Source organism: Mobula hypostoma, chromosome 19 (genome assembly GCF_963921235.1).
Source record: "Mobula hypostoma chromosome 19, sMobHyp1.1, whole genome shotgun sequence".
In the NCBI taxonomy this organism is placed as follows: Eukaryota; Metazoa; Chordata; class Chondrichthyes; order Myliobatiformes; family Myliobatidae; genus Mobula; species Mobula hypostoma.
The window spans coordinates 27,826,067-27,849,726 of NC_086115.1; the positions used below are offsets into that span (position 1 = coordinate 27,826,067).

The window sequence follows — 23,660 nt, forward strand, 5'->3', positions numbered from 1 at the left end:
TGGTAACAAACTGAACCACCTTAATCTCCTAAGAAAGTGAAGACACTGGCACATTTTCCCTAAGAATGTATCTGTGTGCTGGGCCCAGGATGGGGCATCCAATATATTAATGCTCAGGAATTATTATTATTTTCTCCATCACCAATCCCTCAACATAGAGGGTGAATGCTCATCCTCCTTCCCTTTCTGAAGTGAACAATGAGCTCCAAGTTTTGCTGATGTCAAACGAGGGGTTGTTGTTGCATTCTACTTCCTCACAGTGCATATGTGCAAAGCTACACAGCAAGTTAAACACTTTGACAAAAATCTCCCGAGATGGAAGTTTTCTCCAGGGCTGTTAAATGAGAATTCTTACTTGTGAAACTACAGAAAGTAAAATACATATTAAATTCAATACAGAATCAACGTGCACATGATCCTCACAATCTGTGTTAACCAAGGCAATACACATACACAATATAGTACTCCACAACTATGCTGTGTGAAAAAAGAAACTCATGGTGCAATGATATCTTAATAACAATAAACAATAAGCATATTTCTTTCCAAATGTATCTACAAGATGTTGACCAATATTAACAAGAACTTAAGACTCACAGATATTGCTGATTCAAGAACAAATAGAGCATGGAGATTAGATTATAGATTAGATATGAGGACACGCAGTCCCCTTTTATTGTCATTTAGTAATGCATGCATTAAGAAATGATACAATGTTTCTCTGGTATGATATCACAGAAACACAAGACAAACAAGACTGAAAAACTGACAAAGACCACATAATTATAACATATAGTTACAACAGTGCAAAGCAATACCGCGATTTGGTAAGAACAGATCATGGGCACACAAAAAAAAAATCTCAAAGTCTCTTGAAAGTCCCATAATTTCACGCAGACAGAGGAGGAAGAAAAACTCTCCCTGCCATGAACTTCCAGCACTGCAAACTTGCCGATGCAGCACCCTGGAAGCACCCGACCACAGTCCATTCGAAAACTTTGAGCCTCCGACATCGAGCACCATCTCTGCTGAGCTATTAGACCCCGGCCCCGGCAACAGGCAATAGGCAAAGCCGAGGATTTGGGGCCTTCCACTCCGGAGATTCTCGATTGCACAGTAGCAGTGGCAGCAAAGTGGGCATTTCAGAAGTTTCTGTAGATGTTCCTCCGTGTTTCTCACGTCTGCCTCCATCAAATCAGGATTGTGCACGGCATCCTACTTACAAATACGATATCATTTCGGACTGGCCGCGCACGCTGCATCGCGCTGCCACCTTCTCCTTCCCTCCCCTATCTTTCCATTGTGTGCTTCAAATCAAAATCCAAATTAACCTGTGCAGGGAATTATATAAAAATGTTTCGTACAGGAAGGAATGTTCATACAAAACAAACTGCCTCTGGAGGTCAGAACAGGTATCACTCAACCAAGTGTCCAAGCTCACTCCAGTAAGCTGACTCATTGCTATCTGAGATTCATCCAACGGTGGTGACACCATTTAATTTGAAGATGACATTGGAGTGGTGCTTGGCCATACAGTCATGTGTGTATAGAGTACAACTTGCCTGACGGTGCATCTGTATTGATGATTAGCGAGTAGATATCATTACCAGTCCTGACTGATTGAGGTCTACCAATGAGGAAGTCAACTATCCAGTTGCAGTGGGAGGTACAGATGCCAAGGTTTTATTTATTTAGAGATACAGTGTGGAACACACCCTTCCAGCCCAATGAGCTACAGCGCTCACCAACCCACCTACATTAACACTAGCCTGATCACAGGACAATTTACAATGACCAACTAATCAGTACATCTTTGGACTGCGGGAGGAAACCAAAGCACTCAGAGGAAACCCACACAGACATGGGGAGAACATACAGACTCCTTACACTTGCTGAGATCTTCAACTTCGTTTTCTAATGACTACATGCTTGCCAAGAGGATGCTCTGGGGTGGAGGGGCAAGCCGGAAGACCCTGTGGTTCAGTCTTACCTAAAACTCCACCCTGCAGGCAAGTCTTCCTCTTGTGGCTTTGCTAACTTAGCCCCATACATTTCTCTCCCAGATTAAATACCATGGAATGTTTTACAACATTAATTGCAGAGAACATTTTACAAATATTTTATGCAAATTTGAATATTTATTTACATAACATAATTGAAGATTCTTCAGCAGATAATTTGTTGCAGTCATTCAGTTCATAAAACAAAATTTGTGTAAAACAAAAAATGCATGACAGATCCTGTCCATAAGGGAGCTCTCTAATTCCAAAATATGTAGATCACAAGAATGATTTTAACATGATTTCAGATGACACTTGTATATTTACAATTGTTAAGTAACATCCCTTCAACTGAAGCCAAGAGGCTCCTCACATTTACTTAGACTACATATACTAAATTTCCATAAAGTAACTGGAACACAGGCCCCTGTGTATCTGGTATCACAAATTGTTTCTCTGTAGAGAAGTTCACAGACCTGACAAAATCATTCAGGATTATATTCCATTCTTGAATAGCTGGAATAGTAGTCAGTTTTCAACAGCTAGCAGTGTGGTCAATGAAAAATAGCTCACTTAAAAAAACTTATTCTTCAAATTTTTTCTTGCGCCTATCTGCTGCCTCTGTTTTCGAAGCTGAGGCTTCAGCTTTTCTAGAAGTTGCTTGCAACGCAGTTTGATTTGATTTTGCTTCTGCCTTCGCTCTTAGTGACCTTTGAGCTCTTTGCTGCTCCCTCTTTGTGTGAATAACATCTTCATGTCCTGTCTCAATCATATGTTCCTTCCAGGACTTGATTTCATTCTGGTAACGGATTTTATCATCCTCAGCCAGTTGATTGTACATCTAGAAGAGTAACAACAAATGCAAGAGATTTACACAGAAGAAAAATAGTATTTCTGAAGGCAAAAAAAAATTGCAAGATTCATGGGACATAAACATGGTTAGGACAAGTGGGGTCAAATGGCCCAATTCTCTGTTGAAAATGTTACGTACATCAAGATCCAAGGAAGGTACAGCCTGTTTTCTTTGATCATTCAATTATCTTAAACAAGGGAGCATTGAAGGTACAAGCCCTAAAGCAAAGAGGCTTCTACGCAACCTCACTCAGCACATCTACTTGCACATTGGGAGTCAGGGCTGGGGAAAATGGAGGATGAATTAGAGAAACACACAAAATGCTGGAGGAACTCAGCAGGAGTGGCATCTACGGAGAGGAACGGTCAACAATTCAGGCCAAGACTGCCAGGAAATAGGAAAGATGGGAGTAGTGGGAAGAGCTCATGGCTTGAAGGGAGTAGTAAGTATCATCCAGACACACAGCGAGGAAATAAACCATACATCATGCTGTTCACTCGGTTTAACAAATCTCAGAGTCACATTTAAATATTAGCTTGCTGTTCTTCATATCAGGTTTTGAAGACCATCTAGAACAGTTCGAGGGCAACGATTTGCTGTCTTTTAGAAGAGAGTTTGAAACAATCAAATCTGCTGCTCCTATGTTTGCTGGACCCTTCATCAGCCTGGGAAAGTGAGCGGGCAGAAGCCAAGGTAGAGAGAGGGGAAGCTGTCAGGTGATAGGAGAGATCAAGTGAGGGAGAAGTGGGTGGGTGAGGGAGGATGAAGCAAGAAGCTAGAAGGTGACAAGTGGAAGAGTTAAAGGCTTAAGGAGGAGTCTAAAAGAAGAGGACAGTGGACCATGGAATAAGGGGAAGGAAGGAAACCAGAGGGAGGCGATGGGCAAGTGGAGAAGACAAGGCATGAGAGGGTAACCAGAACAGGGAATGGAAAAAGAAAGAAAGGAGAAAGGAGATAGTAAGTAATTGGACCCGAAATTAAGAAAATCAATGTTTATACCATCAGAATATGTGGTGCTACTCCTCCATTCTAAGTGTGGCCTCATCATGGCAGTAGAGGAGGTCATTGACTGACATGCTGTATGGGAATGGGAAGTCAAATGGAAATAGGCAGCCACCAAGAGATCCTGCCTTCTGCAGTGGACAGAGTGAAGGTGCCTGACAAAGCAATTCCTCATTATGCATCGGGTCTCACTGAAGAGGAAGACGCACTGGGAGCACCAGATACAATAGATGACCTGAACAGACCTGCAGGTGAAGTGCCGCCTCACGTGGAAGGATATGCAGTAACAGCTGGTGTTGAGTTCCGTTCATTTGGGCTATGCAGGCATTTAGTTGGGATGGTGGGGGGGTATCATTGTTAGGAAAAAGGCAGCCTAGTGTACTTAATGTGAACCAAGAAAATAAAGTTGTTAAAATGAAAGAAAAACCTGTCTTTGTTGTTTGAACATCAACACTGGTAGCAGAGGATAGTTTCCAAGTATAGGATCTTGCCGGCATTGGATGAGAGCAAGCCTTACAAAAGCTGGAAAAATGAATTTGGAATATGGACTCAGGTTACCGAGCTCGAGAAGAAATAGGATCTTGCAGTTGTACTGTCACTTTTGGGAACAATGAGAGACAGTGACGGGAATTTTGGTGGAAGACATCAACGAAGAGGACAATATGAATATGCTAATAAACACACTTGACTCAGTTTTTCTTAAGGTAAAAAGACTGGATACATGAGGCACATTCAGACTTTGACAAAATTTCCAGAGACAATTCTACAAATATGGCTAATTATATTACTGATTTTGAACAAACGTACAGTCACATGTACAAATTACAAAATGGAACTTCCTGGAGTATTAGCTTTCAAATTGTTGGATACTGCATGTCAAGACAAAAGAAAAATAGCTAGCATTAACTGCATGTACAGGATTTACATCTGGGAAATAGGCACTGAAGATAATTTTTGGAGAAAAGGCCACCAAAACAGTAGTCAGAATTGAGTCATGAAACTGCAAACTTCACTGAGCAGAAATGAGCGACAAGCAAGCATAGTTCCCAGAGTGACCAGATGAGGGCACCATTAGCTGCCACAAATCCACTACACAAGCTGATAGGCGATCAAAATGTGCTGTTTGTCAAAGTACTTACTGTTGGGCAAAAAACTGTCTGCACAGAACTGAACAAGTTATGCTAACTGAAAAAAATAACAAATGTGAAGATGTAGAAGAGTGCCATACAACATTGTTTGCAAATGAATCACTTACTGATGCAGAGATTTTGATAATAGAACATTTTGGGTCTGCTGCTCTTGATACAGCATGCTCGCAGTGTGGAGAAAAATGGCATGAAAGCTATGCCAGTGAAATAAACCAGAATAAAGTGCAGAAACTGGTGAACAGAGATACACACAGTAACAAAGCACTCAAATTTGGAGATGGAAAGGTTGCATTTCAACCAAGTGAAAATTCCCACAAAAATAGGGCAGACAAAAATGCTACATCCAAACAGAGGTAGTACCAGCTGTCATTCTATTACTCTCGAGTAAAACTCCCCTAAAGAAAGCAAGGCAGTACTAAATATGGATAATGATCAAGCAATGATATTTCAACTGCCAGTGTCTCTTGAGCTCACCAGCTCTGGACACTACTGTATGAACGTTCTAGATAACGACATTACTGAGAATCAATAGGAGAATGAAGTACTAACCATCACAGAGAACAAGACCCCAGATGAGAAATGCAAAGTTTTGCTCAAGCTTCACAAGCAGTTCCGGCACACTTTGACTGATAGACTTCAGAAACTGCTCAGGAATTCAGGAAACAGAAACACACACTATTTTTCCATTATAAAGCAGACAGTTGACAGCTGTGAGACATGGCAAAAGATTGTAAAGCCCAAACCCAAGCCTGCGGTTGGTGTGCCACAAGCATCTGAATACAATGAAACAGTAGCCATAGACCTACATGAACTGGAGCAAAGAGTGTGGTAATCTCCACATCATTGACAAGTTCACATATTCACATGTTCCAGTGCTGGTAGCATTGTAAACACAAAGAGACCCTCAGAAATAGTTTTTAAAAATCATCCATTCCCGGATAAGTATGCATGGCCCAAATCAAAAAGTATTCAGTGATAGTAGTAGTGAATTTAACAATGATGAATTCAGAGGTGTGGCACAGAACTTCAACATTGAAACAAAGAACAGCAGCATACAGTCTTTGGAGGAATGGACTTCTGGAGCGACACAATTAAACACTTACTGAAATAATGCTGAAGGTCAAGGAAAGCAATGGCTGTGGTTGGAACACAGCCCTGGACTGGGCCCTTATGGCGAAGAATACCATGCACAATGTACATGGCTGTAGACCATATCAATTGGTGTTCGGCCAGAATCCTAACCTTCCCTTTATACTGGTTGACAGGCCACCTGCTCTGGAGGGCACTAAAAGGAGTGAATGGGCTGGGAAACATTTCAACCCTAATGCATCAAGGAAGGCTCTCACTGAAGCAGTGTTCAGAGAGAATTTGAAGAGCACCATAGCTTCATCCTATAGCTGAGAAATATGAGACAAAAAAACTGTTACAAACAAGCTGACTGTACAGAAGGTCCTGGAGTTCTCATTGGTCAGGATGGGGTTGTGGTATTTGTGAGATATGGAGGTACATATGTGAGAGAGCATCATTCCAGACTACAGAAAGCACAAACTGAAGGCCATCAGAACTCCATGGAGAAGGACATAAAAATGAAAAGCACTTAACTGATACAGTGTCACATACCACAGACGATGCTGAGGACCCAGCAGAGTTGTTCAACAGCTGGGGACTCAACAGACTTGCTTGAACAGGAATATCACAAATGCAAAGACAACATGGAAATTTCAGTCTTAAAACAGGACAAACTTGTGAGATTTGTAGACCAAGACACTGGTATCTCATACAAAGCTGCAGTCTTAGGACAAGCAGGCAGAGCCACTGGGTGAAACAAAAATTGGTACAACTTGAATTACCTACAATCAGCCACGGTCATTGGCACTGCAGGGTCAGTCAACATGTCACGTGTAGACAGACTTCATATTGACTCAATGCCCCTCTCAATAGCGCACCAATCAAGAAGCAACCAAATGGGTTGCCCTTCCATACATTTGAATCATCTTGGAAATGATAGCCTGACTGCGCCAACAGTTTTGGTAGCTTATAAACCAATAGCAACACTGAGGAGAGTACTCTCTGCAGACCTAAAGAACAAACCAAGTTACTGGACAAGACCTATGTGGTCTACAAAATCCAATGCGGGGACTGCAGTAAATGTTACATCGGCCAAGCTAGGAGAAAACTATCCACAAGGATCCATGAACATCAACTAGCTGTAAAGCAGCATGACTAACTCTCACTAGTCTCTACCCATGAAGATCAAGAGGGGCAAACATTCAACTGGGCATCAGTGGAGGTCATGGCACAAGCAAACACAGCATGCAAGAGAATTCCCAGAGGCATGATTTTCCCTAAACAATTCTATGAACAAACTTGTAGATTTCAATCCCATTTATAAGCCAATGCAGGCAAAATTCCAGACAATGCAGAGTTTGCTATGCAAACAATCAATAAGACCCCCTTCCTATGTCACAATCGGGTTTCTGCAATGGAAATCAATCAACTGACTGATAAGAAATATACAAGCCAAGCATTTGGAGGACACATCACAAGTGAACAGTGCACTGATGATGTCTCCTTAAATGGTGACAAAACGTTTGCAATTAGATTGTCAAGATTGGAGAACAACTCAATGCAACCATCAACCTCCTGAGCTACACATTTTGAGTCATGTCCAACATTGAGAAATATCAAGATGAAGATGTCCTAGTAATTATAGTGGTATCATCTGAATCTGCAAAACAGAATGAAATCAGAAGTTGGGAGAAATAATTGAGTGTTTGAGGAAGTCAGAGACATTGGCCAAAAGACAGCATCTACAAGATGGGCATGCAGCCTGAAAGAAACCCCCAACAGGATTTACACCAAAAGCATGCCTAGTGGCTAGAGGTTTTGAGGAACTGAACATAAAAGAACTCAGAAAAGACTCAAACATGTGCATCAGAGTCTATCTGACTATTTCTCTCAGTGATCTGTCAAAAGCATTGGCAACCCAATTCCACGGACATAAAATCTGCATTATTCCAAGGAATGGAGCTGTCATGTGACAGTTACATTAAACCCCACCCCAGGAGCCAGAAATGAAGTAACACTGTGGAAATTCAAGAAGTGTGTGGTCTAGCAGATGCATCACTCTACTGGTATAAAAAGGTCAAGGAAGTAATAATGAAAACAGGTGGAAAGACATCACAAGTGGATCCAGCTTTTTTTTTTAAATTGGTAAGATTCAGAATGTCATGTGATTGGAGTACTTGACTGTCACGTAGATGACTATATGGAGAGGCTCACAACTCTTTGCCGCAACAGTCATCCCTCAGCTAAAGTCAGCCTTTCAGCTTGGACACGAAGAACACGACAGATTCTGCTATGCAGGGATAATACAATTGCACCAAGAAAGCTATATCAGGAATCTTCAAACAATCCACATGGAATCTACAGGGGTCATACAGCAGGATGCACCCCTCAGTGCAGCTGAAGCTGGGCAACTCAGGTCGAAGATAGGTCAGATTCTATGGGTGGCAAGACAGAGAAGACATGACATAATGTTTGGTGCTAGGACCTTGGCATCCAGCACAAAAAAAAATGCCAGAGTACAAACTTCACATGAGGAAAACAAGATAGTGTGCAGAATTCAATCTGTAGAAGTAGATTTGAAGTTTCTTTTTATTTTATTTTTATTTGGATAAGGAGTTCACAATTATCATGTACTTTTTTCACACATATAACCTTTTCCATTTTTTTATATGTATAAAACTACAATTATTTATACATTCTTAAGTACACATTGAGATGATATAAAAGCAAAATAAACATTTAAATAGATAATTATGTACTGTGGTAAATCTAACCTATTAGGCTAAGTAATGAAATTAGTTGTTAAGAAAAATGGTAATAATAGTTTCCATACAACCCTTCTGGACCATTTCCACTGGTCCAAAATGTTGCATACAAGCCTATATACCAACCATTGTAGGTGTTTATATCCCAATTTGTTCGTGCTTGTTCCTGCCCGCAGACATAATTATCCAATCCCTATGTACTTATTTACTTAATTTTTCCATTTTTTTTTTATCCCTTTCCCTAATCTTTCCCTTTACTTGTGTTACTTCTCTATTTTCCAAAAAAAAACAACAAACATTTAGACTAGGGGTGCTTACGTTAGCAATATTACTGTGTTGATGAGAAGAGCAATATAAATCATTAGGAGAGTCATCTAAAGTCTGCTCGCATTGGGGTTATATATTCAATCCATTTATTCCAGATTTGATAAAATGTTTCTTTTTGAGTTCTCAGGAAGTCAACTTTTCCATTTTAAATATTTCCAAGATAATTTCGTACCAATCTTCTAATGTAGGTGGTGTTGGATTTAGCCATTTTCTAGTGATTGATTTCTTACTTGCCGCTAAGAGGGCCTGCAGCAACTTTATATCTTCCTTCTGTTCAAGGAACAATACATGCCCCAAATAGAGCATCTCAAAGTTCAGAGGTATTTGGGACCCCAAGTACCTTAACTAATGTTCTATGAATACCTTCCCAAAATAGACTTAATTTAGGGCAATCCCAGAAAATATGAAAATGATTTGCCTCCTTGGAGCCGCACCTTCTCCAACACATCACATTTGTATCTTTATATTTTTCCTGATATGGGGTCTTGAAGCATCTTATAATGTTTTTCCAACAATGTTCTCTCCAAGTCAAAGAATTAGTCGAGAACCATTGAAAGCTGCAGATTTTCCCCCAAGCCTCCTCTGAAAGTACCAACCCCGCTTCTTTCTCCCACTTCTCTTTAATATACAGTGTATTTACATTTTTAGCATGGGAGAGTGCATTATATGGGCGAGAAACTGATTTACTAGGTATTGAACTGCAAGCCAAATTCAGAATCTTGAAAAATTCTAATTCTACTGTTGATAGGTCTGTATATCTACAACTCTGGTTAACATAGTTTCGTATTTGAAGGTACCTAAAAAAGTCATTATGTTCTAGGCCATGTTTGTCCTGCAGGATTTGGAAACTTTGTAATACTCTTTTATCTATAAATGAGAGGTAGGTTGTAAGACCTTTCTTTATCCATAGCTCAAATCTTTTATCTCCTCTGTTGGGAAGGAATTCGGTATCATATGCACACCATCTAAAGAGTTTTAGCATGTTATTAATTCCACATGAATTAACCACCTTCTGCCATACTTTTAATTTAAGACTTATCCAAGCATTATTAAATTTTTCCAACTGGGCCATCAATCCTTTGTCAGCTATTGAGGCCTGAAGAGGAAAACTGTCAACTAATCCAAATTCTATTTCCTTCCATCTAGCCTTATATTCCCTATTACACCAATATAACAGAGGGGTTATCTGTGAGGCATAAAAATAATTTCTCAGGCAAGGAAGAACCATACCTCCTCTTTCCTTCCCTAACTGTAAGGTGTTATATCGAATTCTAGGTTTCCTTCCTTGCCAAATGAAGCGGGAAATCCATTTGTCCCATTCCCTGAATTGATTATCATCCACCTCCACTGGTAGAGTACGGAAAAGATATAATAACCGAGGAAGAATATTCATTTTTATAGTATTTATCCTTGAATTTAAACTTAAAAAGGGGATAAGATTCCATCTATGCATATCTGCTTTTATCTTTGAGATTAATGGCCCATAATTTACCTGTGACAGTGTTGAAAGATCCTTCGGCAGGGTTATTCCTAAATATTTTAATGATTTAGCTTCCCACTTAAGGTCGTATGTATCCTGCAATTTTTTGGATGGTGTATAATTTAGGGACATAACCTGCGTTTTCTTTACATTTATTTTATAACCTGATATTTTCCCAAAGTCATCCAACAGTGTAAACAATCCTATAAATGATTTTTCTGGTTCACTCAAATAGACCAAAACATCATCTGCAAATAACGCCACTTTCTGTTCAATCCCTGCCACCTTGATACCTTTTACGATTTCGCTCTGTCTTATTAGTTGGGCAAGTGGTTCAATATATAGCGCAAAAAGGAGAGGAGAAATTGGGCATCCCTGTCTAGTGCCTCTCTCTAAAATGAAGGAGTCAGAGAGGTCCCCATTTATCTTAATTCGGGCTGTTGGGCTGTCATACAGAGTCTGAATTACTTTAATAAACCTTTCTTGAAAGCCGAATCTTCCTAACACTCTGTATAGGAATGCCCAACTAACCGAATCAAAAGCTTTCTCAGCGTCCAATCCTACTACCATTGTCTCTGTCTCGTTCTTATTAACCTGTTCTAATATGTGCAGAGTTCTCCTTATGTTGTCCTGTGTTTGTCTTTGTTGAATAAATCCAGTCTGGTCTAAATGGATTAGGCCAGGTAAAAGCTTTTCCAATCTGCGCGCTAATATAGATGTAAATAGTTTGTAATCTAAATTAAGAACACTAATTGGCCGATAATTGCCACATTCTAGTTTATCTTTACCCTCTTTAGGAATAACTGAAATAATCGCTTCTCTCCAGGAAGGTGGAGTTTCTCCTCTCTGCAAGATCCAATTAAAGGTGTTAAGTAGTAATGGGGCTAACTGTGTCTTCAGGGACTTATACCACTCTGAGGTAAACCCATCAGAACCCGGGGACTTTCCAGCCTTTAACCTGGAGATGGCCACGTTCAGTTCTTTGACAGTTACTGGTTCTAATAAACTTTCATTTTGTAAATCTGTAAGTTTAGGTAGATCTAAAAAATTCAATACACTGTCTATATAGGGCTCATTGGGGGCCCGGGGTTGGGAGTACAGCTCTCGATCATACGTTTCAAAACTCTCTTGAATTTTCCCTATTGTACTCTCCACAAGCTTTGCCTTTGGATTCTTTATTTTATGAATTGTATTGTCTGCTTGTTGTTTTCGTAATTTATATGCTAATAATCTAGCTGATTTACCTCCTACTTCATAATTCTTTTGTCTCAGGTAAAGAAAATTTCTTTGAGTTTCCAACGTATAAATATCATCAATTTCACTTTGCAATTTCCTAATTTCCTGTTCTCGATTTGAATTACTTTTGTTGCTATCTCCAACTTGAAGTTGTTTTAATTTTACTTGAAGTTGTTTTAATTTTCCTTGAAGGTCTGCTAATTTTTGTGCATTGATTTTTTTCATGTGAGTAGTAATGGAAATAATTTTCCCTCTCAGTACAGCTTTCAATGTATCCCATAAAATCACTGGTGATGTTTCTCCCGTGTCATTAAGGTCTAGATATTCTTTGATTTCTCCCCTTAATCTCTCCATTACTTTCGGGTTATTAAGTATATGTGAGTTTAGCCTCCATAGTGTTTTCCTCATTTTCCTTTCCAGGATTAGAGACATAGAGACTGGGCTATGATCCGACAGATCAATTGTTGCAATATTACAGTTTTTTATCCTGAGTCTATCTGTATTAAAGATAAAGAAATAGTCTATCCTTGAATAGGCTGAATGAGGGAAAGAGTAATATGTATAATTTTTACTAGTAGGGTGTAATTCCCTCCAGACATCTATAATTCCCAACTCCTCCATCAATGAATTCACTTACCGATTCAGAGGTTTATTCTGAGTAACTATTCTTGAAGAATCTAATATAGGATTTAATCTAATATTAAAATCCCCTCCACAAATTACTACCCCTCGAGAACTGACCATTAGGTCAAAAATGTGTCTATAAAATGACCATTCACTACCTGAAGGAGCATAAACATTCAGCAATATTATTTCTGTACCTTCTATTCTTCCTGTGATTTTTACAAACCGTCCTTCTTTGTCTCTAGTCTCTGAAATATGTTCATAATTAAGAGTACTTGATATTAAAGTAGCTACCCCTCTTTTGTGACTCAATTTATATGATGAATAAAATACATGCTTAAAGCCCATTCTTTTTAATTTTCCATGTTCAGATTGGCTCATATGTGTTTCCTGGAGGAAAGCTATTTGTGCCCTCTCTTTTTTCAATTTAGACATAATCTTATTTCTTTTAATTGGATTCAAAACCCCATTAACATTATAGGAAATTATTTTTACCAATTCAGTTTGCATTTTTCTCTAGTAGAAAAAAAGCACTCTCCTTTTCTAACCAAACAGTAAGCAATCCCTTCTCAACAGTAAACCAAGACATATAACCACACCCTAGACATTTCTGAACGTATAACATTTGAAAATTTTCCCCGACTTCCCACAGTGAGGCCTGAGCACCGACCCGCCTCAGTTCAGAGGGATAACCTCTATCTTCACCCTGTGTTAGAGGGCCCTCAGCAGTTTGAATAATCATAGAGAATTTTCTCCTATTTATGTCTCGACCATATTGCTATCATTCAAGTTATTCCGCCTAGATTATTTTCAGTTACCAGTTTTCATTTTACTTTTAAGTCCGATTTACTCTTTTCAGTCATTTCTCTTAATTAATCTGTATTCTCTGTACATTCGCGTCTGAATATTTACAGCTTCTCCTTGTAGTTTGACACTCTGGTTCGAGTGGAGTGTCCTCGCCCCACTAACTGCCACGACTTCTGCCGAATCCTCTCCAGTAGCGACTCCGGTTGGGTGATAACTTTAATAGGTAGTCCCCGGTCCGCCAGGTCCGACGTTGCCTCCTCCACCGTAGCGTAAGTTTTTGTCCCTTCGTCGTAAAAGACTCTCAGCCGAGCTGGATACAGGGTCTGGAATCTGATGTTGTTTTCCTTCAGAACTCTCCGTGTTTCCGTATATTCCTTCCGTCTGGCAAGAATCCCCGGTGCGTAGTCGTGGTCTAAACTGATTTTGCAGTTGTTCCACATGAAACCTTTCTTTTGCCATGCTCTTTTAAGCACCTCTTCCTTCGTTCTGTAACTGAGAAATCTGATCAGAATCGATCTGGGCTGGGTGCCTGCCGGAGGCTGTGGTGCCAACGCGCGGTGAGCCCTTTCTATCTGTAGGTCTTTTGCGGCCGGTATATCAAGGTTCTCTCTAAGCAGCTTCTCCACGAAGGGAATCATCAATCCGGGTTTACCTTCGGTTCCTTCGGGAACTCCGTAGATCCTCACATTTTCCCTTCTCGAGCGGCCTTCTTGATCTATTAGTTTCCACTGGAGTTGGTCTTGTAGCTTCAGCATTTCTGCTATCACTTCCTCGGCATTTCGTAGCTTCTCTTCAATTCCAACAATCCTCGCTTCGGCTTCATCTACCCGCGAGTTAGTTTTTACTATTTCTCCTTTAATATCTTCCAGCTGTTTGCTGTTATCTTGTCGGAACTCGCGAATCTCTCCGAGAATCAAAGACAGAGTCACCGATTCCCCCTCACTATCTCCGTCCTGGCTTGCCGTGGGGGAGCTAGGCCCTTCGCCTTGCTGCATCTCTTTATGTTTATCAGCCTTCGAAGCAGACTTTTTATTCTTGTTCTTAGACATCATCCTTGCCCCTTTTATTAATATAGTTATGCAATATTAAGTATTTGTCTAAATTCGATTTTGGGGCAGTTTACCTTCTTTTTTGTCGAGAGACCTTTTCCTTACGCCACCATTCCCTTGATGACCCGGAAGTCCCCAGATTTGAAGTTTCAACAGGTTGGAGAAGATGGCTCACTCAGGCTTGTTGTCTTCACTGATGGCTCACTTGGAAATTTCCCTGGAAGTACTCGAGGGGGATATTTTATTATACTGATGTGAGAAGAGGGAAGATTTTTACCTCTCTATTGGCAATCAAAAAGGATCCAAAGAGTTGTATGTAGTACATTGGTAGGAGTAACCCTTGCAATGTCTGATGGTATTGACAATGCCAGTTATCTGGCCACACACTATTCTGAGCTTGATCGTGGTGACCCAAAGGACACTCTATAAATAACTTCTGTCAGACATCTACTCTCAGGTTGATGCCATCAAACCCACCATGTCAGTTAGAGAAGAGGCTTCGATTAGCGATGAGCAGCATCATGGAACTTGTCCCAAACACAAAAAAAAATCATCACGAGCTACGGCCAACTACAAAAGAACTAGCTGACTGCGTCACAAAGAAGGGAGCACCAGCTCTTGTGCTGCTGAAGGCACTTAGTGAAGGCATTTGGTGCCTTCAGAACCGTATCAACATCTAGGGTTAGAAGCAATCCCCATGTCCTAAAGGACATTTGAGTATACTACAAAATAAGAAAATAATTTCTTATTTTGTAGTACTCTGAAGGCACTAACTGAGGGTATAAGGTATCTTAAGAAATTTATTAGGCCTACCAACTAGAGATAATAGTAATACATCTAAACCAATGGACAGTTAATTTATGTATATAGGATGGGAGATTGCTGAATTCTGTTCATGTGAACTATGTAGGTATTTAGTTGGGATGTTTACTTTCCCTGTTATGGGCATGTGCACAGAGGTTGGATGGGGTGGATCGTGGGTAGGAAAATAGCAGTTTAATGTACTTAACGTGAATGGAGAAATTAAAGTTGTTAAAAGACAATCTTGTCTTTGTTGTTTGAATGTTAACACTTGGTTGATTTTAGAATGATGAATTAGTCATCATTCTATTTAGCCACACTCAGCAGTTTCAACTCCGTTCCCCAACTTTTTCTCCAAATCATGAAGTATCTTAGCTTCTCTTTATACATCTTGTTTTAAATTACAGTCATTTCAAATAACTTGTACAAGTTCCTCCCTTGAGTGGTTTGGCTCTAAAATCATGATCTGCTGTCCTGAATCTGTCTGCTGGCAATGAAGTACTTGTCAATGCCTTCTATTATTTTCAAACACTTCAATTGTCAAGACTTTTAATGATTTTATATTTTGAGTCCGTAACTTCATATTATCCAATTTCTCTGCACAATGTTATTATCTTGGCAAATTGTTAATAGGCCTTCAAAGTTACATCTTTTTGTGCATAAAATGTAACAGATTCTAAAGCAGTCCACGTGCCTCATTGTGGTGTGTCACAAATATCAACTCCAAATAGCTCAGGAATATGCATCTTTATGAAAAACTACTGCTTCCTTACATGTAACAACTTAAATTTTGCATACTACTCAAGCCTTAAATCTGTTAGACTACTATTTTCTTGCATTGCAGCACCTCTGACACAAACTTTTGGCAAGTTTTCATACCTTAAGTTTCCAAAGACAAACATAAGATTGTTATTAAAAGTGTGGAAATAGGAATCATCATACAGCTTGGAAAGGGGCATTTCAATCCAACTGGTCCATGCCAAGATTCCAGTCAAAGCCAGTTCCATATCCCTCTAAATCTTTCCTATCCAGGAACCCACCCAAATATATTTTGAAATATTTTTATTGTACCTGCTTCCACACTTTCCTCTGGCAATTTATTCCATATTTTGGGTTAACATCTCCCTTGTACATGGGGCAATGTATGAGGAGGTCTGAGGGTGGCTGTTACACAACTCAGTTTTTAAAGACAGAATGAGATACGTTGTCCAATTACATGATTCTGAATTCATATACTGCATTTAATAAACCCACATGGAAACAAAGTACATCAAAGGGCAACAATATTTGATATTTGTGAAAGCAAGAGAATAAAACTTTGACCTTATTGCTTGTTAATAATGTACTTTAATAATTCGGCCCTGAAGAACATCTATCCATATGGAGTTAATGTACTGTGTGATATAGCACCATTGATTGTTGTCCAAATATACTCTTTTCCTTCCACATGGAAACCAGATTCTTTGAAAGATGTCTCAATTCTGTCTCAACATGAAAGTAATTACTTACATTAAAAACCTTAATTTGCATTCAAAACGTTGCCAATCTGACAGTCTTGATCATTCTTATGCATTTATAACTAAAAATGCTGATATTAAAAATTAGTTTTGTATTTCAATTCCTCAGCCTGTAATGATGAGAAAAAAAAATTATTGGGCAGACATTTGTCTGCTCATCTGACTGAATTTTCAGAGCAGATGAAATAAGAGGAATAGGCCATTCAGCCCATTGCACTTGTTCCTTCTTTCAAAGATCATAGCTGATGTTGAGCAGGTTTAGATGCTCACCAAAAACTAATAAACTTCTTCAGATGTCCCATCGAAGGTATCCCGATTGGTTACATCATGGTCTGGTACAGCAATCTGAATGGGCAGAAATGCAAGAAGCTGCAGAGAGCAGTGTCCTCTGTCCAATACATCATGGCACACCACTCCCCACCACTAGTATCTGCAGGAATTTCAACATCCAAAGATCCCTACCATCCAAGCCATGCCATTTCTTTGCCACTACCATTAAACAGGATGTATAGAAATCTACAAGATTAACAAAGGAAAAAATGCTGAACAGCAAAATAACTAGCAATATGCAATCTTAAGACACGATCTGCTCAGTTTCAATAGCAAAAAAAAAGCAATTCCTGCCATTCATTTAAGTAAGTTCTCAATAGGTACTTGGTGCTCAGAGTAGCTTCTGGAGTGGATATTCAAATCCCATGCTACCTCCCGTCAGCAGATCCAGAACATATTTATGGCCTCTTGGTTTATCTATTTCACTTCAGTTATCAAGATATTCAAATTGGAAACAAGTTTTTGCCTTTGAACAAGCAATGACTCAAGGTCAAGTGGTCTATTGGTTCTCTTCCTTGATACCTAACATCAGTTGAAATAAATCTAATTAAACTTAAACAATACTTACATAAAATACCCCAAATATTACACAATTAATTTGCACAATTCAATTAATTCACAATTGCACAATTCAATTAATTCACTGGAGCTTTGAATCGGGCATTTTTAAAGGTCTTTAACCTGAGGCAGTTGTAATCTGTATTTAAATATATCTATAATCTCAAAGTAAAACTCTTCAATAATTAAAAGTTGCATATTCAATTAGATTAGAAGGGCTTACTGTTAAAAATAAAATACTGTAGACCCAAAATAACGACACTTTATCCCAACACAAATAAATACAGGTCGACCTTCTATAACCCGGCACCATTGGGACCTGAGGAGTGCCAGATTAGTGAAAATGCCGAATTACAGAAGGATCATATTAAGCAATAGCTAACCGCCTCATCATACCTTTAAAATATCAAAGGATTCAAAGGTTTATTTAATGTCAGAGAAATGTATACAATATACATCCTGAAATGCTTTTTTTTCCACAACCATCTACAAAAACAGAGGAGTGCCCCAAATAATGAACGACAGTTAAATGTTTGAACCCCAAAGAACCCCCCCCCCAGCTCCCCTCCCTCCCACATGTAAGCGGCAGTGAGCAACAATCCTCCCTCCCCACCGGCAAAAAATAAAGCGCACCCAATACCAGCACTCCAGCGTAAGCTAAGCGATAGCAAAGATATAGACTTGCAGTTACCCCAAAGACTAAATAGCATTTGCAGTTACTGAGGGAATCCTTGTTATAGTTTCTTTTCCTTCGCTTACTAATATGCTTAAATTCAGCGGGTCACCACATCTGATCTGAGGTCGTAGGCAGAAGAGAACAGAGCACTGGCCGGGCAACGCCAGAGAGCAGTGTGTGACTGCCAGCAGGTGGGTGAGAAGGCAGACTGACTCAGTGCGCGCCAGCTCTCCCGCTGCTGGCGGGTGCCGAGCGGCTGCACCTCACACAAATGGTATTAATAAATGCAGGAAAACAAGCAGGAATCACCTGTCTGTGCTGACAAGAGCGCACCAACACAAGAACAGATCTAGTGCAACCTAAACATCGCGTAGCAGATTGGTACAGTGGCCTGGAAAATTTGAAATTACAGTTGCTCAGAAAATTTGAAATCAGTGCTGATTATCGAAGGAACCGGATTACAAGTAGTCGGATTAGTGAATGTCGACCTGTACTACTTTTAACTGGGAAGGAGCTTGGCAAAGACAGAAAGAGGAAAATTCAAATTTGGCATCGTAAAATGGCATTTGCAAGATATTTGCTCAACAACTGAATGATGACTCACTAAAGGATCTGGGTACGCTTGCTCGATACAGTAGCTCACCCGATTCCTTCTGCATTCCCAGCAATGATTCCAACTTACCCATACAATATTTTCATTTCAATGCTGTAATCCTCCAGTCAAACATTAGCCTGAGTAAGAATGCAAATTCAAGGTACAAATATTCAGAGCCCCAGAAATTTATGTTTGAAACCTTGTTGTGTGACGAGAATACACATAAATTAAGATGTTTGCTGGCCTGGGCTAGCACCAGTGGCATCAGCAGTTGGTCTGCCACCTGTCCTCAGTGGAGGGAGAGATAAGGAACACAATGAAGCAGCATTTGGAGATGTTAATGAAGGGGCCATCAGTCTGGGTATTGTCAAGATCGGCTCCCCCTTTGAACCCTGAACTGTTTGAAGTGTGATGGACAGGCAATACCCCAGCAGGGGGATAAAAAGGGACAGGTTCGCTAAGGCAAATACACACGACACCACGAGGTAACGAGACCCTGAAAGCGGTGCCCCCCCCCCGCAAGTCGGCGGGAGTCGTTTGGAAGGCTGGTTGCGGAACCAAGCCTTAGACGCACAGGGTGGAAAGGTACGATCAGCGGGAACCCGGTGTGTGTCCGCCCTTGCTGGGTGCCAGGTTCACTGCAGAGGATCGACCGCATCTGGAGGAGGGGTCACAGTCGGTGACCTCAGGTGACATCACAAAGGACTCGCCCGAAAGCTGCTTGTGAGCAATATCGCAGGTCTGTGAGTGGAAGCCGTTTTGAATGATTATTCGTTCTTGTTCTCTCTCTCCTTCCCCCCACATTGTCCATCACCACGGCAACGATTACTGCGAACTGAACTAAATTGGACTGAACTTTGCGTCACTTTGAAATTGGTCATTTACCCCTAGACAACGATAGAGCTTGATTGATCCTGTTATCTTAATTCTGTGCACATGTGTGTTTATCATTGCTGAACTGTTGCATTTATTATCCTTTCGATTACTGTGTTGCTTGTTTCTTTAATAAAACTTTCTTAGTTCTAGTAACCCAGACTCCAACTGAGTGATCCATTTCTGCTGGTTTGGCAACCCAGTTACAGGGTACGTAACAGTTGTGACACTTTAGCCACATTAATTAAGACAGCACATTGGGAAAATATTCCTCCCAAAATCATCCTATTGACAATTTTCTAACACTATAATAAATTATACTTAACTCGATAACATGATTAATGGCAAATCATTGGAATATTATAACATTTTATTAGTATTCCATTTTAACAAGACTTCACAGGCATTCAAATTAGTTTAAAGTGCTCACGATACACAAAGTATTATAACAACTGGATGTATTTACAAAATATCTGAAACTTAGTTTCCTGAGCTTTATGATTTTTTATTGAAAGCAACTCCACAAAATGCAGATTTTGTGAAGTTGCTTTCAACAACAATAACGAACACTTCTACACTTAACTTGAATCGGTAGGTTCAAATATTTCTGAAGTTAATACATCCCTGACTGTCAATGGAGAACAACTGACCAAGTCACATCGAATTTGCTGTTCTCCATACAATACCATTTCAAAGAGAAAAGGCTTGATTTCCATTAATAGCTCCACCAATATTTGATCCACGTAATTTAGAACATGCAATCTGGTCAGGGTCAAACTCCTACCATCTTGAGCTGCATGTCCACTTCAATACAAGTTTTAGGCATTAACTGAATTGCCTTATGCACAAAGCTATTTTAACCTTAGATTGCAGTAGTTCAGCTAACTTAGAAAGCTGATGAAGTTCAGAATAGTTGTCATGGTGTACATGGACCGTAGCAAGACTTTTTGACGAAGCCATGCATAGTAGGCTGGCTCAGAAAAACAAGGCACAAAAAAAAATCCATTGCACATTGGCAAAGTGAAACCAAAACTGGCAGAGGGAAAGGAGAGAGTAGTAGTGGATAGTGTTTCTGAGTGGAGGTCTATAACCAGACATGTTCTGCAGTGACTGGTGCTAGGACTTTTGTTATTTAAAATATATATAATTGATTTGGATGAGAATGCTGGGAGTAAGCTTAGTATAGCAAAGTTTAAGCAGTACAGAGATCTGCTGGAAAGTTGGACAGTGATGGCAGATAGAATTCAAACCACCAAAGAATAAAGCAATGCACCTTGGGAGATCAAGTTCTGGTAGGACAGGGATCTTAAGCATATTGATGCACAGGGAGAAGGGGTGCAAGTCCATAGCTCCCTGAAACCATCAACACAGGTGGATAGGATGGCAAAAAAGGCATTTATTATGCTTCATACATCAAAGTTGCTGGTGAACGCAGCAGGCCAAGCAGCATCTATAGGAAGAGGCGCAGTCGACGTTTCAGGCCGAGACCCTTCGTCAGGACTAACTGAAGGAAGAGTGAGTCTCTTCCTTCAGTTAGTCCTGACGAAGGGTCTCGGCCTGAAACGTCGACTGCGCCTCCTCCTATAGATGCTGCTTGGCCTGCTGCGTTCACCAGCAACTTTGATGTATGTTGCTTGAATTTCCAGCATCTGCAGAATTCCTGTTGTTTGCATTTATTATGCTTGCCTGATAGGCTGAGATATTCATTACCTGGATCAGGAAGTAATGCGGCAGTTGCATAAAACATTAGTTCATTATTCTGACTGCCACACTACGGAAATTGGCAGCAGTAGACCAACCAAAGAAGAGATTCACCAGGATGTAATCTGAAATGAAAGGCTGTAGTCACAAGGAGAAACCGGATAGGCTGGGTTTATTTACACTGCAATGTTAGGGGCCAAAAGTGTTTTTATTCATGTTTATATAATTTTGAAGCGTTTAATTTTGAAGGATAAAGGTAAGTTTTTCCAACACAGAATGGTGAATATCAGAAACAGGCTGAAAGAGGTGGTAATGCAGGCAGATACAATCTGCATACTTGGATAGGAAAGAAAGAGGGATCAGAAACTAATTGGACAAATGGGACAAGTGGAGATAAGCATCACAGTCAACAGGACAAGGTGGGTTAAAAAGGCTAGTCCCTATGCTATTCCATTCAATGATCATTGTTGTATGGATTAGAAATAGTTTTGTTAATTCCTTAGCACTCTCTTTACACAATTTGGTTTTTAAATTTTATCTGATGCTCATCAAGAGTTGGTTAACTGAAAGTAGTCTCTCCCCCCACCAGATAATTCTGAAGTGCTCAGGCCAAAATACAGGATGCATTACTTCTCAAATGCATGTCAAATAATAGTCTAATTATTGTTCACAGTTTCTTATTTGTTTAACTCAAAGTAGAAAGAATAACACTTCTCGTTTCAATAAATCTGCTTCATCCGAATGCAACAGCCACTCTATCATAGTGATATACTTCCCATTTCCAGTCCCATTCATACTCACTCTACCACATAGGATATAGATGCTCAAAGAATAAAATTTTACATAAGGGGAATTAAGTTTGTGGCTAAAACAAAAAAAGTGGCGTGGAGGTAGAAAAGCAGCCATATCTTGATAAAATGCTTGAAGAACTGCAAGACCAAACCCTAAACGTCCTTGAATCTAATGAAGTCCAAAGTCCCGATGAGGAATCTCAACTCAAAACATCAACTGTTTCATCATTTTGTACATTATTATTGCAAATTATTCCACATTGGTAAATTATTACTGTGTATATTATTATTCTGTACTTTATTATTAGTTAAGTCTGCACACTAAATACGTTTTTAAATGTTGCTGCTATAACAAAAGAATTTCTCACTCGTGATCAGTAGTTTTTAATTGTCATCGTTTCCCTCCATTGTTGTTGCCTGACTGCTGAGTTCCTCTAACATTTTGTTTTGCTGAAATCCTGAAACCAGCCTGAATAACTGAGATAAATTAAATTTATTCTGTAGACTTTGACTTTCAAGAAATGGACAACAAATTAATTCCACATGAAGTCCTGTACTCATTAGACATAGAATCCGTCAATCCCAATAGGATTTAAACCCAAGATCCTGATGAGAAAATGTCAAATACCTAGGTAATAGTTTCTTACCAGCAGTTTGAGGGGGAAAAATTAGGAAAGAAGTAAAAGAAAAATGTAATGGAAGTGCATGCTGGAACAGAATTTCTAAACCAAACTGTAAAAATAAAAAAATCAGGGGACCACCATGTACTAATGCAGCATTTAATCCTGGAATACAAACAAAAGCCATCCTTACCTGTTTCTGAGAATCTGATAAATTTAGCCATATATCATAGAGATTCTTCAGCTTTGCCTACAATGACAAAATTGACAAATTATTTTATTTAACATATACAATACTAAATATCAAATTATGAAAATTGGCATCTCAAAAGTCTCATCCTAAATAGCTAATATCAAATGTCACATGGAAATAAGCATCCGTTAAGTCTCGTGAGACCATGGATTTGCGCCTTGGAAGGTTTCCAGGGCATAGGCCTGGGCAAGGTTGTATGGAAAACCGGCAGTTGCCCATGCTGCAAGTCTTCCCTCTCCACGCCACCGATGTTGTCCAAGGGAAGGGCACCAGGGCCGATACAGCTTGGCACCGGTGTCGTCGCAGAGCAATGTGTGGTTAAGTGCCTTGCTCAAGGACACAACACGCTGCCTCAGCTGAGGCTCGAACTAGCGACCTTCAGATCACTAGACCGACGCCTTAACCACTTGGCCATGCGCCAACACATGGAAATATCCAACTATATAATCACACTAATTCCAACAATTCATATCTGAATCTATAAACCCCAAATGAAAGTAACTGCAACTAAACATCGGATAAGTGATTTGATCAGACTGCCTCATCAATGAATGAAAAAGATTACAGGTCCTCCACAGCTTAAGTA

General features: G+C 39.8%; 1 protein-coding gene across 2 annotated transcripts in view; it reads right to left on the minus strand.

Annotated features, from left to right (window-relative positions):
* Positions 1 to 677: 677 nt before the first annotated feature.
* The window catches only part of tfam (transcription factor A, mitochondrial), a 50,544-nt gene continuing 27,561 nt past the window's right edge, over positions 678 to 23,660 (minus strand). For both annotated transcript variants that reach the window (XM_063071592.1, XM_063071591.1), the window contains 2 exons: positions 23,015 to 23,071; positions 678 to 2,841 (listed from right to left, as the gene is read on the minus strand). In XM_063071592.1, coding sequence (XP_062927662.1) covers positions 2,584 to 2,841; positions 23,015 to 23,071 — 315 coding nt within the window. In that variant the 3' untranslated portion in view covers positions 678 to 2,583. The remainder of the gene's footprint in view (positions 2,842 to 23,014; positions 23,072 to 23,660) is intronic.